The sequence below is a fragment of the Mchenga conophoros genome, linkage group LG2 (genome assembly GCF_057382185.1).
Source record: "Mchenga conophoros isolate Kocher_MC1m ecotype Shallow Benthic linkage group LG2, M_conophoros_male_GT1.1, whole genome shotgun sequence".
Lineage (NCBI taxonomy): Eukaryota > Metazoa > Chordata > Actinopteri > Cichliformes > Cichlidae > Mchenga > Mchenga conophoros.
Genome location: NC_140527.1, coordinates 31,227,107 through 31,243,379, shown reverse-complemented (window position 1 = coordinate 31,243,379; position 16,273 = coordinate 31,227,107). Strand labels below are relative to the sequence as shown.

General features: G+C 41.2%; 1 protein-coding gene and 1 pseudogene across 28 annotated transcripts in view; both read right to left on the bottom strand.

The window, feature by feature from the left end:
* The window catches only part of LOC146582295 (protocadherin alpha-C2-like), a 213,204-nt gene that overhangs the window by 95,563 nt on the left and 101,368 nt on the right, over positions 1-16,273 (bottom strand). The window contains exon 1 of one of the 28 annotated variants that reach the window (XM_085294214.1): positions 13,380-15,888. The exons of 24 other annotated variants lie outside the window; for them this stretch is intronic. In XM_085294214.1, the coding sequence (XP_085150340.1) occupies positions 13,380-15,761 (2,382 nt within the window). In that variant the 5' untranslated portion in view covers positions 15,762-15,888. Of the gene's footprint in view, positions 1-60; positions 2,548-6,714; positions 9,166-10,157; positions 12,660-13,379; positions 15,889-16,273 lie in introns of those variants that run through there. 3 more of the 28 variants (XM_085294206.1, XM_085294222.1, XM_085294268.1) reach the window with 3 other exon arrangements.
* Positions 3,019-5,872, bottom strand: LOC146582298 (protocadherin alpha-10 pseudogene; annotated as a pseudogene).

Below are 16,273 nucleotides of genomic sequence, written 5' to 3'. Positions count from 1 at the left end.
GTAAGATGACGCGCTTCTTTTATGTAAAATTGTAAGCTGTTATAAACACTGTGTTCTTACCTTTTCTTTGTTAGGCAAAGTCTGAGTCCTGGTAAAAGTGTCTCCTTCGTTAATACTGATAAGTTCGTCATCTACAGGTGGAAACGGGGCGGGGAAGACAACTACGTCACTCTTGAGCGTGTCTGAGCTGAAACACACGTCATACTGCTGAGTAGCTTTAGAGTAAGACCAGCTCCCGTCAGGGTGGGTGGTGATCATGGGGGCGCTGTACCTGCTGAAAGTACCGTCTGTCCTGTGACATCTGACTGCTATTAAAGTGATGAGGCTGAGCAGAAAGATGACGGACACCGACACAATGGCGATCAGCAGATACAGGTTCAAATCCGAGAAGCTGTCCTCCTTTACAGGCACATGTCTGAACTGAGTCTGGATTTCAGCCGTGCTTTCAACCACCACCACATCAATAGACACAGTAGCTGACAGGGAGGGTTCTCCGTTATCAGAGACCAAGACCACCAAGGGGTGAGTTTTGAGGTCATTGTCACTCAATCTCCTCTTAGTCCTGATCTCCCCGGTGCTGGTTCCGATCCTGAACAAGTTGTTTCCTTTGGGCTCAGACAGGTGATAAGAAAGCAGCGCATTGTATCCAGAGTCCGCGTCTACAGCCCTGATCTTTGCCACAAAGTATCCCGCTTCGGCAGAATAGGGGATGCTCTCACTGTTAACGGAGCCATGCTCAGAATATGGCGTGAGAATCGTGGGACTGTTGTCATTTTCATCCAGGATTAAAACGTTAACAGTCACGTTGCTGCTGAGTGGAGGAACACCAGAGTCTGTGGCCTGAACTTTAAATTGGAATGTTTTTAACTCCTCATAGTTAAAAGACTGAAGACTGATTATATCACCAGTCTCTGAGTTGATGTTTAATAATGTAGATAGTGGCACTGAGTCACTGCTGCTTTGTAAAAAGGAATAGCTTACCTGACTATTTCGATCAATGTCTGCATCAGTTGCAGTCAGAGTTTTAATAACTGCTCCTACTGGACTGTTTTCTTTCACGTAGATGTTGATCACACTTTCTGAAAACTGAGGTTTGTTGTCATTTACATCTGACACATGAACAGTTATAACACTTGTGTTGGAGAGTGGTGGGCTGCCCTCATCAGTAGCAGTGATGCTGATGTTGTACTGAGGTGCAGTCTCTCGGTCAAGAGGACCGTCCACAACTAATGAATATGAATTCTTATAATTTGACTCCAATTTAAAAGGAACATTATTAGAAATTTTACATATCACCATCCCATTTTTCCCTCCATCTTTATCAAATACTGAAACAAGAGCAATGGCTGTGCCAAGTGATGCGTCCTCTTTAACAGTGTTCAACAGTGATGTGACTGAAATTTCAGGTGCGTTGTCATTAACGTCTAATACTTCAATCAGTAATTTAGCATGCGAACTCATAGGCGAGGAAGCTCCATCACTGGCTTTTACTCGAAGTTCAAAAGCATTATTTTCTTCAAAGTCAATATTCCTTTTATTTGTTACAGTCCCTGTTTGTTCATCTATAGAAAACACATCTGTTTGTTTTCCTTCGTCTATTTCCATAAAATAATACGATATTTGCCCATTTTTTCCATCATCTAAATCAGTCGCATTTAGTGTGATTATTGATGTGCCAATATTCACATTCTCATGTATGCTGACTTTATACAGCATTTGACTAAATACAGGAGGATTATCATTAATGTCTAAGACATTTACTATAATGGTCATACTTCCAGATTTAGGAGGTGTTCCACCATCAATTGCAATTAGTATGAGTTTGATCACAGATTGTTTTTCTCTGTCTAAAACTTTCTGAAGCACCAATTCGACTGTTATGCTACCCCCTTTAAGTGTATTTAGAGAGAAATGTTCATTTTGACTCAGTTTGTAGGCATTTATAGAGTTTTTTCCAACGTCTCCATCGTGAGCTCGTTTCAGCAGAAATTTTGTTCCTACCGCTGTGTTCTCGGTAATATTAATTGTCTGGGATGTGCTGAGAAATGAGGGTGAATTGTCATTCACATCCAAAACATTTATTTCTATACGGTACAGTTTCAGTGGATTATTAATAACAGCTTCTGCAATTAGTGAACATTTGGCGTCATTACCACAAAGCTCCTCTCGATCTATTCTCTCGTTAACATAGAGGGCTCCAGTTTTTAGATTTACCTCGAAATATTTTTTCTTCGATCCAGCAACGATCTGAAACATGCGGGGCTCCAAATCCTGGACATTGATGTTCAGATCTTTCGCGACATTTCCGACAACAGTCCCCAGATTCACCTCCTCTGAGACGGAGAAAGAGAGCTGCCCACAAACCGTTTCCCAATAACAATCCAGCAGCACGAATAACAGATTAATCCACAGAAAGCTTCTTCTATACGGTAAAAGCATATTTACACAGCAGGCGAAGGCACAATACTCCAGATAATATGTTACAGCAACCAATAAATGGAAATGAATGTATAATTATTCCAAAGCAATCTTCTCTATCTTCTCAAATAAAGACCACCGTTCGTTCTCTTCCGAGCTCTCTTTGTAACAAAGCACACAAATGCATCATTTGCTGAACGTAGGATGGGAGGGGCCCGAAGTCATCGACCAGAACGTCTAAATGTGACGGTCTGTACCGTCCCTACGTGGTCACTTGCTCTAACTACATTACACGTCAGCAAAACCAGCGGACAATGGTGCACTGTATATTCCTAGTGTTTAAAAAGAGTAGTATAAATCACTAGATTAAAGGTTAGAAATAATAGTTCATCAGTTAAACGGATGATTACAATTAACATTTTATTATGGAAAGATGTTAAGGTATGTGATATTTTAAATGCTAAATTTAAAAAATAATCGGGCAAATACACTTGTTTGTTTAAAGTGAAGAGAGAAGCGAGCACAAATGTTAAATATATAGGGGTATGTTTAAAAACGTTATCGATGTTGTGATACGTTGTTTAACGTCTACTAAATATGTCAAAACACATCCTTAACCGTGCACGTGAACCCGACAAGGACACATACGTTGAGCACCACGGAGAGCGACAAATGCGTGATAATGCGAAACTGCCATGAAAAATTCACGTTACAACAGAAAAGAGAACAACAACACAGAGTTGGAGAAGATCCTGTCGTGCTGTAAACTCAGCAACAGTAATTTCTTCGCATTTGTATTATTTTAGTCACAGCTAAGAAGTGTGTAAATGTATTGCTAAAGATGATAAAAACTACGAGATGAAGATAAATTACATTAGGCTTTTAAGATTTCCAAACGAAGAAGTGCAGCAGTGAATACGAAATGTAATACTTCCTTACCTTCTCTTTGTTAGGCAAAGTCTGAGTCCTGGTAAAAGTGTCTCCTCCGTTAATACTGATCAGTTCTCCATCTACAGGTGGAAACGGGGCGGGGAAAACTACTACGTCACTCTTGAGTGTGTCTGAGCTGAAACACACGTCATACTGCTGAGTAGCTTTAGAGTAAGACCAGCTCCCATCAGGGTGGGTGGTGATCATGGGGGCGCTGTACCTGCTGAAAGTTCCGTCTGTCCTGTGGCATCTGACTGCTATTAAAGTGATGAGGCTGAGCAGGAAGATGACGGACACCGACACAATGGCGATCAGCAGATACACGTTCAAATCCGAAAAGCTGTCCTCCTTTACAGGCACATGTCTGAACGGAGTCTGGATTTCAGCCGTGCTTTCAACCACCACCACATCAACCGACACAGTAGCTGACAGGGAGGGTTCTCCGTTATCAGAGACCAAGACCACCAAGGGGTGAGTTTTGAGGTCATTGTCACTCAATCTCCTCTTAGTCCTGATCTCCCCGGTGCTGGTTCCGATCCTGAACAGGTTGTTTCCTTTGGGCTCAGACAGGTGATAAGAAAGCAGCGCATTGTATCCAGAGTCTGCGTCTACAGCCCTGATCTTTGCCACAAAGTATCCCGCTTCAGCAGAATAGGGGATGTTCTCACTGTTTACAGAGCCGTGCTCAGAGTATGGCGCGAGAATCGTGGGACTGTTGTCATTTTCATCCAGAATTAAAACGTTGACAGTGACGTTGCTGCTGAGCGGAGGAACACCAGAGTCTGTGGCCTGAACTTTAAACTGGAACGTTTTTAACTCCTCATAGTTAAAAGACTGCAGGCTGATTATATCTCCAGTCTCTGAGTTGATGTTTAATAATGTAGAAAACGGCACTGAGTCACTGCTGCTTTGTAAAAAGGAATAACTCACCTGACTATTTTGATCAATGTCTGCATCAACTGCTGTCACTTTTTTAATAACTGCTCCTACTGGACTGTTTTCTTTCACGTAGATGTTGATCACACTTTCTGAAAACTGAGGTTTGTTGTCATTTACATCTGACACATGAACAGTTATAACACTCGTGCTGGAGAGAGGTGGGCTGCCCTCATCAGTAGCAGTGATGCTGATGTTGTACTGAGGTGCAGTCTCTCGGTCAAGAGGACCGTCTACAACTAATGAATATGAATTCTTATAATTTGACTCCAATTTAAAAGGAACATTATTGGAAATTTTACATGTCACCATCCCATTTTTACCTCCATCTTTATCAAATACTGAAACAAGAGCAATGGCTGTTTCAACTGATGCATCCTCTTTAACAGTGTTCAATAACGATGTGACTGAAATTTCAGGTGGGTTGTCATTAACATCTAAAACCTCAATCAGTAATTTGGCATGTGACGTGAGAGGGGAAGAGGCTCCATCACTGGCTTGTACTCGAAGTTCAAAAGCATTACTTTCTTCATAGTCAATATTCCTTTTATTCGTTACAGTTCCTGTTTTCTCATCTATAACAAATGAATTAGTTTGTTTCCCCTGACCAACTTCACTAAATGAATATATCACTTTTCCATTTTGTCCTTCATCTAAATCAGTCGCATTTAATGTAATTATTGATGTGCCTATTTTAACATTTTCGTAGACTCTAGCTTTATACAACCTTTGGCTGAAAACGGGAGGATTGTCATTAACGTCCAGTACATTAACTATTATTGTCATGCTTCCGGATTTAGCAGGTGTTCCCCCATCGATGACAGTCAGTGTGAGCGTAATCACAGACTGTTTTTCCCTGTCTAAAACTTTCTGAAGCACCATCTCAGGAGTTACACCCTGAACTTTGTGTGCATCAAGAGAGAAATGTTCATTTTGACTCAGCCTGTAGGTGTTTACAGTGTTTTTACCCACGTCAGCATCGTGAGCTTGATGCAGAGGAAATTTTGCTCCCGCCGCTGTGCTCTCAGTAATGTTCATTGATTGCAACGTACTCTCAAATAAAGGAGAATTATCATTTACATCTAAAATCGTAATTTCCATACGGTACAGTTTCAGTGGATTATTAATAACAGCTTCTACACTGAGTGAGCATTTGGCGTCATTACCACAAAGCTCTTCTCGATCTATTCTCCCGTTAACATAGAGGGCTCCAGTTTTTAGATTTACCTCGAAATATTTCCTCTTTGATCCAGTAACGATTTGAAACATGCGGGGCTCCAAATCCTGGACATTGATGTTCAGATCTTTCGCGACATTTCCGACAACAGTCCCCAGATTCACCTCCTCTGAGACGGAGTAAGAGAGCTGCCCAGAAACCGTTTCAGAGTAACAATCCAGCAGCACGAAGACGAGATATATCCATATACAGCTCGATTTGCCCAGTATATTCATTCTTACATTCACCGGGAAGCGGATTAATTCAAACCCGTATATTACATTAACAAATTCAAACAATTAAACAGAGTAAGACATGAGAGTGATGCTTTTTGACTCATCTCCCATGAATCAGAAAATGGTTGTCGCACCGTTCTCTTTCGCCCTCCGATTCTCTTTGTCTGAATTCCAGAAAAATACACTCTGGGAGGAGTCCGAGACACCAAAGACGAAATTCAAATCTGATGGTCTACAATGTCCCCGTGTGGACATTTTCCAGAAGTGCATTCAATATCAGGAAATTAAGTGTCCTTAATTATCTAGCTAAACAGTTGTGTGCTTTGAGGAACAACAACCATGACGTGCTGCCATTCTGGCATTATTCTGAATACTGTTATCATTCAGGGTTTTTTTTAAATTCATACATTTATAAAAAAATTATGAATGAACTCTCATAGACATATACTAATATATGATACCTTCAGCATTATTCAGACAATAAAAATATTTACAATACAAAACTGAGAAATTAACAGAACCAAGCCATGTAAAAAGAGGTTTTTTTTCAGAATTGTTTTGAATATACATTGCTGCAACCTGTTAAGGTTAACAAAGCCAGGATATGAATACTCGAACACATGTTTAGCGAGACATTATTTAAAGTACAGTATAACTGCCCAGCATGTTGGCATCGTGCATAATCGTCCGTTCAGTACCATGAAGAACAACGTATAGGGTATGATTCAAAATCTGCACATCTTTTGCTAGAAGTAAATACCACAAACTATGAGTATGCGTAAAAGAAGCCTAACAAAATATATCCAAGTGATTTATTTTATTAGTTAACTTGAACTGGATTTATCCCCATTTTTTTCGTGGCAATTAAGTTCTTTTAATTTAATTCGGGTGAACCCCTATTGATTCATACTCTGTTCTCGACCGTGGTTTTGCACAATAAATAACATTCCAGGATATTTAAGACCAATATGCGCTTACCTTCTCTTTGTTAGGTAAAGTTTGAGTCCTGGTAAAAGTGTCTCCTTCGTTAATACTGATCAGTTCTCCATCTACAGGTGGAAACGGGGCGGGGAAAACCACCACGTCACTCTTGAGCGTGTCTGAGCTGAAACACACGTCATACTGCTGAGTAGCTTTAGAGTAAGACCAGCTCCCATCAGGGTGGGTGGTGATCATGGGGGCGCTGTACCTGCTGAAAGTGCCGTCTGTCCTGTGGCATCTGACTGCTATTAAAGTGATGAGGCTGAGCAGAAAGATGACGGACACCGACACAATGGCGATCAGCAGATACAGGTTCAAATCCGAGAAGCTGTCCTCCTTTACAGGCACATGTCTGAACTGAGTCTGGATTTCAGCCATGCTTTCAACCACCACCACATCAATAGACACAGTAGCTGACAGGGAGGGTTCTCCGTTATCAGAGACCAAGACCACCAAGGGGTGAGTTTTGAGGTCATTGTCACTCATTCTCCTCTTAGTCCTGATCTCCCCGGTGCTGGTTCCGATCCTGAACAAGTTGTTTCCTTTGGGCTCAGACAGGTGATAAGAAAGCAGCGCGTTGTATCCAGAGTCTGCGTCTACAGCCCTGATCTTTGCCACAAAGTATCCCGCTTCAGCAGAATAGGGGATGCTCTCACTGTTAACGGAGCCGTGCTCAGAATATGGCGCGAGAATCGTGGGACTGTTGTCATTTTCATCCAGGATTAAAACGTTGACAGTGACGTTGCTGCTGAGCGGAGGAACACCAGAGTCTGTGGCCTGAACTTTAAACTGGAATGTTTTTAACTCCTCGTAGTTAAAAGACTGCAGGCTGATTATATCTCCTGTCTCTGAGTTGATGTTAATCATTGTAGGAAACGGTAGTGAGTCACTGCTGCTTTTTAAAAAAGAATAGCTCACTTGACCATTTTTATCGACATCAGCATCAGTTGCAGTCAGAGTTTTAATGACTGCTCCTACTGGACTGTTTTCTTTAACATAAATATTAAGTATCGGATCAGAGAAGCGAGGCGAGTTGTCATTGACATCAGAAACGTGAACACTAATTATGCTGGTGCTGGAGAGAGGAGGAACTCCTTCATCAGTTGCTATTATAGTAACATTGTACTCGTCTGTAGTTTCTCTGTCAAGCGGACCAGTAACCACTAAAGAGTAATAATTTCTATAGTTTGTGTCCAGTTTAAATGGAGTCTTATTTGCAATCACAGCTTTCACTGCCCCGTTATTCCCACCATCTTTATCCAAAACCGAGACAAGCGCAATGGCTGCACCTACTTCCGCGTCCTCTTTCACTGTATTTAGTAGTGACGTTACCGTGATCTCAGGAGCGTTGTCATTTAGATCCAGCACTTCTACCAACACTTTGCAATGAGCAGACATCGGAGGCTGACCCTTGTCACTTGCCTCCGCATGGATCTCAAATGCACGATTTTTTTCATAATCGACTTTACCCTTAACTGAAATCACTCCCGTTTTTGAATTAATTTCAAATAAATCTAAAATATGATCTTGACCTTTTTTTCTCAAAGAATATTCAATTTCACTGTTGGAACCCTCATCTGTGTCTGTTGCATTCAGCGTAATCACTGTCGACCCACTGGACAAGTTTTCAGGAATTTTAATTTTGTACAAAGACTTACTGAACACGGGATGGTTGTCATTAGTATCCATCACGGAAATGATAATAAGCGATGTCCCTGACTTGGGTGGGTTTCCTCCGTCTACTGCAGTCAGCGTGAGTTTTATAACAGAATCCTGCTCTCTGTCTAACGATTTCTGCAGTACTAACTCAGCAGACACGCTGTCTTCTCCTTTATGAATATCTAATGTAAAATAGTCGTTATTACTAAGTTTATATGTATTAACACCGTTTTTACCGACATCCAAATCTGATGCCTCTATCAGTCCAAATTTGACTCCCGGTAAAGTATTTTCTGGAACATCAAGTGACTGCAGCTTCTCAGAGAAAACTGGTGCGTTGTCGTTTATATCTTTTATATTTATCTCTAAGCGATAAAGCTTCAGCGGGACGTTGATCACCGCCTCTACATTGACAGTACATTTTGAAGCCCTTCCACAAAGCTCCTCGCGGTCGATTCTTTCGCTGACATAAAGAACACCAGTTTTTAAATTCACATCGAAATACTTCTTCTGTGATCCACTAACAATCTGAAACCTACGAGACTCTAAATCCTGTACATTGAGATTTAGATCTTTGGCAATATTTCCAACAGATGTCCCAGTATTTTCCTCCTCCGATACAGAGTACGAGAGCTGTCCAGACACCGCTTCCCAGCAATAATTCAGCAGCATGGCCACAGAATAAGCCCGCAAAATATCTGTTTTTGTTGGGAATTGCATGATTAAATCCACCGAAATCAGGCACACTTTGTGTCCACCAGCAACCGTCAGATATCCGCAAACAAAGGCAATCACAACAAGTCAGCCTGATGGATTTTTCGCCCTTTCTCTCTCGCTCTGCGCCTCTTTGTTACAAAGCCCAGAGAAAGATCATCCTCTGTTTCTGGGTGGAGTCTTATGCCTTTAGAAATAACATCTAGATGTCATGGTCTTCAGTGCCACCATCTGGTAATGTAAAATAACTGCATTTAAGCTTTAGGAACAGCAACAATTAAATGACTACCCACCCGTCCAAGGCGATCAACTTCTCATTAATTATGAACATAACCCTGTTAACTTATATGTTATGGTGCATTTCAAAGGATTTTTTTTCCTTTTCCCATTCTGATTAATTCTCAGTTAACAAAGAAAAAAAATCATAACTTTCCTCTTGGTGATACCCCGTCTAAAAGTACACGAGTTAGAATTGACAGACCTTATTGAAAATATTTCGACACAAGAAAGATACAGCAAGAACTTACTACTATTATGACATAAAATAAACACATTTTCCTAATTTCTAAAAGTATGAGAGCGAAGGTGATTGAATAAGCGGTCGAATAACCTTGCTAAATGTGATAAAACAAACTTTACACCATTCTCCACTAAGTAAAAAGATCTATCATGAATTGTATGTCAAGTTTCCAGGGAATACACTTGTCTTTGTCGACCGTGCCCCAATTAAGTCCCCTGATGCACCCTCCAAATGACCGGCAACTTGCACCTTTCTGATTTCAGCACCACGGATAGCGACAATAACGTTCTGTCTAAACTCGAAAGGCTCATGAACTTTGTTTATTTTGGCTTATTAACAACTGTACATTTCAACTCAACTCCAAACCGATAAAGAAAAATCACATCTTTAAATAGTTTGTGAAGTTAGTACTAACATATTCCACTTAAAAACAACAACAACAACAATAAACAAACAAAACATGGAGATTACCCAAGGCATGGATTTATGCATTGCATTGTTTTTGCTAATTTCTTACCTTCTCTTTGGTAAAATTTCATGGACTCACCTTTTCTTTGGTAGGTAAAGTCTGAGTCCTGGTAAAAGTGTCTCCTCCGTTAATACTGATCAGTTCTCCATCTACAGGTGGAAACGAGGCGGGGAAAACCACCACGTCACTCTTGAGCGTGTCTGAGCTGAAACATACGTCATACTGCTGAGTAGCTTTAGAGTAAGACCAGCTCCCGTCAGGGTGGGTGGTGATCATGGGGGCGCTGTACCTGCTGAAAGCGCCGTCTGTCCTGTGGCATCTGACTGCTATTAAAGTGATGAGGCTGAGCAGAAAGATGACGGACACCGACACAATGGCGATCAGCAGATACAGGTTCAAATCCGAGAAGCTGTCCTCCTTTACAGGCACATGTCTGAACTGAGTCTGGATTTCAGCCGTGCTTTCAACCACCACCACATCAATAGACACAGTAGCTGACAGGGAGGGTTCTCCGTTATCAGAGACCAAGACCACCAAGGGGTGAGTTTTGAGGTCATTGTCACTCATTCTCCTCTTAGTCCTGATCTCCCCGGTGCTGGTTCCGATCCTGAACAGGTTGTTTCCTTTGGGCTCAGACAGGTGATAAGAAAGCAGCGCATTGTATCCAGAGTCTGCGTCTACAGCCCTGATCTTTGCCACAAAGTATCCCGCTTCAGCAGAATAGGGGATGCTCTCACTGTTAACGGAGCCGTGCTCAGAATATGGCGCGAGAATCGTGGGACTGTTGTCATTTTCATCCAGGATTAAAACGTTGACAGTGACGTTACTGCTGAGCGGAGGAACACCAGAGTCTGTGGCCTGAACTTTAAACTGGAATGTTTTTAACTCCTCGTAGTTAAAAGACTGCAGGCTGATTATATCTCCAGTCTCAGAGTTGATGTTAATCATTGTAGGAAACGGTAGTGAGTCACTGCTGCTTTGTAAAAAAGAATAGCTCACTTGACCATTTTTATCGACATCAGCATCAGTTGCAGTCAGAGTTTTAATGACTGCTCCTACTGGACTGTTTTCTTTAACATAAATATTAAGTATCGGATCAGAGAAGCGAGGCGAGTTGTCATTGACATCAGAAACGTGAACACTAATTATGCTGGTGCTGGAGAGAGGAGGAGCTCCTTCATCAGTTGCTATTATAGTAACATTGTACTCGTTTGTAGTTTCTCTGTCAAGCGGACCAGTAACCACTAAAGAGTAATAATTTCTATAGTTTGTGTCCAGTTTAAATGGAGTCTCATTTGCAATCACAGCTTTCACTGCCCCGTTATTCCCACCATCTTTATCCAAAACCGAGACAAGTGCAATGGCTGCACCTACTTCCGCGTCTTCTTTCACTGTATTTAGTAGTGACGTTACCGTGATCTCAGGAGCGTTGTCATTTAGATCCAGCACTTCTACCAACACTTTGCAATGAGCAGACATCGGAGGCTGACCCTTGTCAGTCGCCTCAGCATGAATCTCAAATGCAGGATTTTCTTCGTAATCGATTTTACCTTTAATTGAAATCGCTCCCGTTTTAGAGTCTATTTGAAATACATTTAAAACATGATCCTGACCTTTACGTCTAAAAGAATATTCAGTTTCAGCATTTAATCCGTCATCTGCGTCTGTTGCATTTAAAAATATAATTGTTTTACCCATTGGTAGATTTTCATGAATCTGTGTTTTATACAAAGCCCTACTGAAAACCGGAGCGTTGTCATTAATGTCTAAAACATTTACAATGATTTGCAATGTTCCTGACTTGGATGGGTTTCCGCTGTCGACAGCAGTCACTGTAAGATTAACAGTAGGTTGTGTTTCTCGGTCTAGAGCTTTCTGTAGCACCAGCTCGGCAGACACACTATCCCTTCCTTTGTGGACCTCTAAAGAAAAGTAATCATTTTGACTCAACTTGTATGAACTAACGTCATTCTTTCCAACGTCAAGATCCGATGCCCCTATAAATCCAAATTTCCCCCCTGGCACAGTACTTTCCGCAATATTAAGATACTGCAAATTCTCAGGAAAATGTGGCACATTATCATTAATATCGACTACATTTACATCTAAACGATAAAGCTTCAGTGGATTGTTGATCACGGCCTCTACGCTAATAGTACATATTGCAGCTTTTGCGCAAAGCTCCTCACGGTCGATTCTTTCACTGACATAGAGACTACCCGTTTTCAAATTTATATCGAAATAATTTCTCTTTGATCCGCTAACAATCTGAAACATACGCGTCCTCAAGTCATGCACGTTAAGATTTAGATCTTTAGCGAGATTTCCCACAGTAGTCCCCGGGTTTACCTCCTCTGATACAGAGTAAGAGAGCTGCCCAGTCACCACTTGCCAGCAGCAATCCAAAAGAACAACGACTACATAAATCCCAAAAGAACTGCGTATCCTCCCTGTCGACATTTTCTATCCTGTGCGAGCACAGCATATGGATCGTAGTCTTCAAGGTGAAATTAGAGTGGCAGAATCCAGATTTCCGTGTATATAAGAAGTAAAGGACAAAGCGATGATCGCACAATGTATTCTCATACTGCCCCTCTTGTAACAAAGCCTTGCAAAGCATCATCGTCACCATCATCTAAATCTAGGAGGAGCTTCGAACAACCAAGAGCACTATGAAAATGTGATGGTCTACAATGTCCCCATGTGGTCATTTAAAAATACTACATTATCACAAAACAATCTCATAAGTTCGTTTAAGCCTTCAAGATAAATGCATCAAGATGCCAATCTGGTAATGGCAAATAATGTCAAGCTCCCTTATATATTTATTTAAAGACAGGTGTAGCATATATATAAACCAAATTGAATTAAAACTTGCCTTATCTCCTTTTCACAAAACATGAAAATATGAGCAAATATGAATAATACAATTGTCAAGGCGTATATCAGCTTAATGTGCTATCTGTCTATCCTTTGAGTAACCAGAGACAAAGAGCAATGCACATATCAGAAATGTGACTTAATTATTATTATAATTGTTGCGGCCTTCAGATCACATTTTTATATATACTAGAATGCCTACACCAGCACCATGGACAGCTACATGAACGCACTGCTGTCCAAATGATGGATATTATTAAATTGGCACAGCTAAACGTTTTAAAGCTGAAGCATATATATATTTGGAATCTAGTTTAAATCAGAAGATGCACCATGCTAAGATAAGAAAAAATGGTACCGTTTAATCTGCAATGACGAGGAATGACAATATGCAAGTATTTTAAAATTTCATGGACTCACCTTTTCTTTGGTAGGTAAAGTCTGAGTTCTGGTAAAAGTGTCTCCTTCGTTAATACTGATCAGTTCTGCATCTACAGGTGGAAACGAGGCGGGGAAAACCACCACGTCACTCTTGAGCGTGTCTGAGCTGAAACATACGTCATACTGCTGAGTAGCTTTAGAGTAAGACCAGCTCCCGTCAGGGTGGGTGGTGATCATGGGGGCGCTGTACCTGCTGAAAGTGCCATCTGTCCTGTGGCATCTGACTGCTATTAAAGTGATGAGGCTGAGCAGAAAGAAGACGGACACCGACACAATGGCGATCAGCAGATACAGGTTCAAATCCGAGAAGCTGTCCTCCTTTACAGGCACATGTCTGAACGGAGTCTGGATTTCAGCCGTGCTTTCAACCACCACCACATCAATAGACACAGTAGTTGACAGGGAGGGTTCTCCGTTATCAGAGACCAAGATCACCAAGGGGTGAGTTTTGAGGTCATTGTCACTCATTCTCCTCTTAGTCCTTATCTCCCCGGTGCTGGTTCCGATCCTGAACAAGTTGTTTCCTTTGGGCTCAGACAGGTGATAAGAAAGCAGCGCATTGTATCCAGAGTCTGCGTCTACAGCCCTGATCTTTGCCACAAAGTATCCCGCTTCAGCAGAATAGGGGATGCTCTCACTGTTAACGGAGCCATGCTCAGAATATGGCGCGAGAATCGTGGGACTGTTGTCATTTTCATCCAGGATTAAAACGTTGACAGTGACGTTGCTGCTGAGCGGAGGAACACCAGAGTCTGTGGCCTGAACTTTAAACTGGAACGTTTTTAACTCCTCATAGTTAAAAGACTGCAGGCTGATTATATCTCCTGTCTCTGAGTTGATATTAATCATTGTAGGAAACGGTAGTGAGTCACTGCTGCTTTTTAAAAAAGAATAGCTCACTCTACCATTTTTATCGACATCAGCATCAGTTGCAGTCAGAGTTTTAATGACTGCTCCTACTGGACTGTTTTCTTTAACATAAATATTAAGTATCGGATCAGAGAAGCGAGGCGAGTTGTCATTGACATCAGAAACGTGAACACTAATTATGCTGGTGCTGGAGAGAGGAGGAGCTCCTTCATCAGTTGCTATTATAGTAACATTGTACTCGTTTGTAGTTTCTCTGTCAAGCGGACCAGTAACCACTAAAGAGTAATAATTTCTATAGTTTGTGTCCAGTTTAAATGGAGTCTCATTTGCAATCACAGCTTTCACTGCCCCGTTATTCCCACCATCTTTATCCAAAACCGAGACAAGTGCAATGGCTGCACCTACTTCCGCGTCTTCTTTCACTGTATTTAGTAGTGACGTTACCGTGATCTCAGGAGCGTTGTCATTTAGATCCAGCACTTCTACCAACACTTTGCAATGAGCAGACATCGGAGGCTGGCCTTTGTCAGTCGCCTCAGCATGAATCTCAAATGCAGAACTTTCTTCGTAATCGATTTTACCTTTAATTGAAATCGCTCCCGTTTTAGAGTCTATTTGAAATACATTTAAAACATGATCCTGACCTTTACTTCTAAAAGAATATTCAGTTTCAGCATTTAATCCGTCATCTGCGTCTGTTGCATTTAAAAATATAATTGTTTTACCCATTGGTAGATTTTCATGAATCTGTGTTTTATACAAAGCCCTACTGAAAACCGGAGCGTTGTCATTAATGTCTAAAACATTTACAATGATTTGCAATGTTCCTGACTTGGGTGGGTTTCCGCTGTCGACAGCAGTCACTGTAAGATTAACAGTAGGTTGTATTTCTCGGTCTAGAGCTTTCTGTAGCACCAGCTCGGCAGACACACTATCCCTTCCTTTGTGGACCTCTAAAGAAAAGTAATCATTTTGACTCAACTTGTATGAACTAACGTCATTCTTTCCAACGTCAAGATCCGATGCCCCTATAAATCCAAATTTCCCCCCTGGCACAGTACTTTCCGCAATATTAAGATACTGCAAATTCTCAGGAAAATGTGGCACATTATCATTAATATCGACTACATTTACATCTAAACGATAAAGCTTCAGTGGATTGTTGATCACGGCCTCTACGCTAACAGTACATATTGCAGCTTTTGCGCAAAGCTCCTCACGGTCGATTCTTTCACTGACATAGAGACTACCCGTTTTCAAATTTATATCGAAATAATTTCTCTTTGATCCGCTAACAATCTGAAACATACGCGTCCTCAAGTCATGCACGTTAAGATTTAGATCTTTAGCGAGATTTCCCACAGTAGTCCCCGGGTTTACCTCCTCTGATACAGAGTAAGAGAGCTGCCCAGTCACCACTTGCCAGCAGCAATCCAAAAGAACAACGACTACATAAATCCCAAAAGAACTGCGTATCCTCCCTGTCGACATTTTCTATCCTGTGCGAGCACAGCATATGGATCGTAGTCTTCAAGGTGAAATTAGAGTGGCAGAATCCAGATTTCCGTGTATATAAGAAGTAAAGGACAAAGCGATGATCGCACAATGTATTCTCATACTGCCCCTCTTGTAACAAAGCCCTGCAAAGCATCATCGTCACCATCATCTAAATCTAGGAGGAGCTTCGAACAACCAAGAGCACTATGAAAATGTGATGGTCTACAATGTCCCCATGTGGTCATTTAAAAATACTACATTATCACAAAACAATCTCATAAGTTCGTTTAAGCCTTCAAGATAAATGCATCAAGATGCCAATCTGGTAATGGCAAATAATGTCCAGCTCCCTTATATATTTATTTAAAGACAGGTGTAGCATATATATAAACCAAATTGAATTAAAACTTGCCTTATCTCCTTTTCACAAAACATGAAAATATGAGCAAATATGAATAATACAATTGTCAAGGCGTATATCAGCTTAATGTGCTATCTGTCTATCC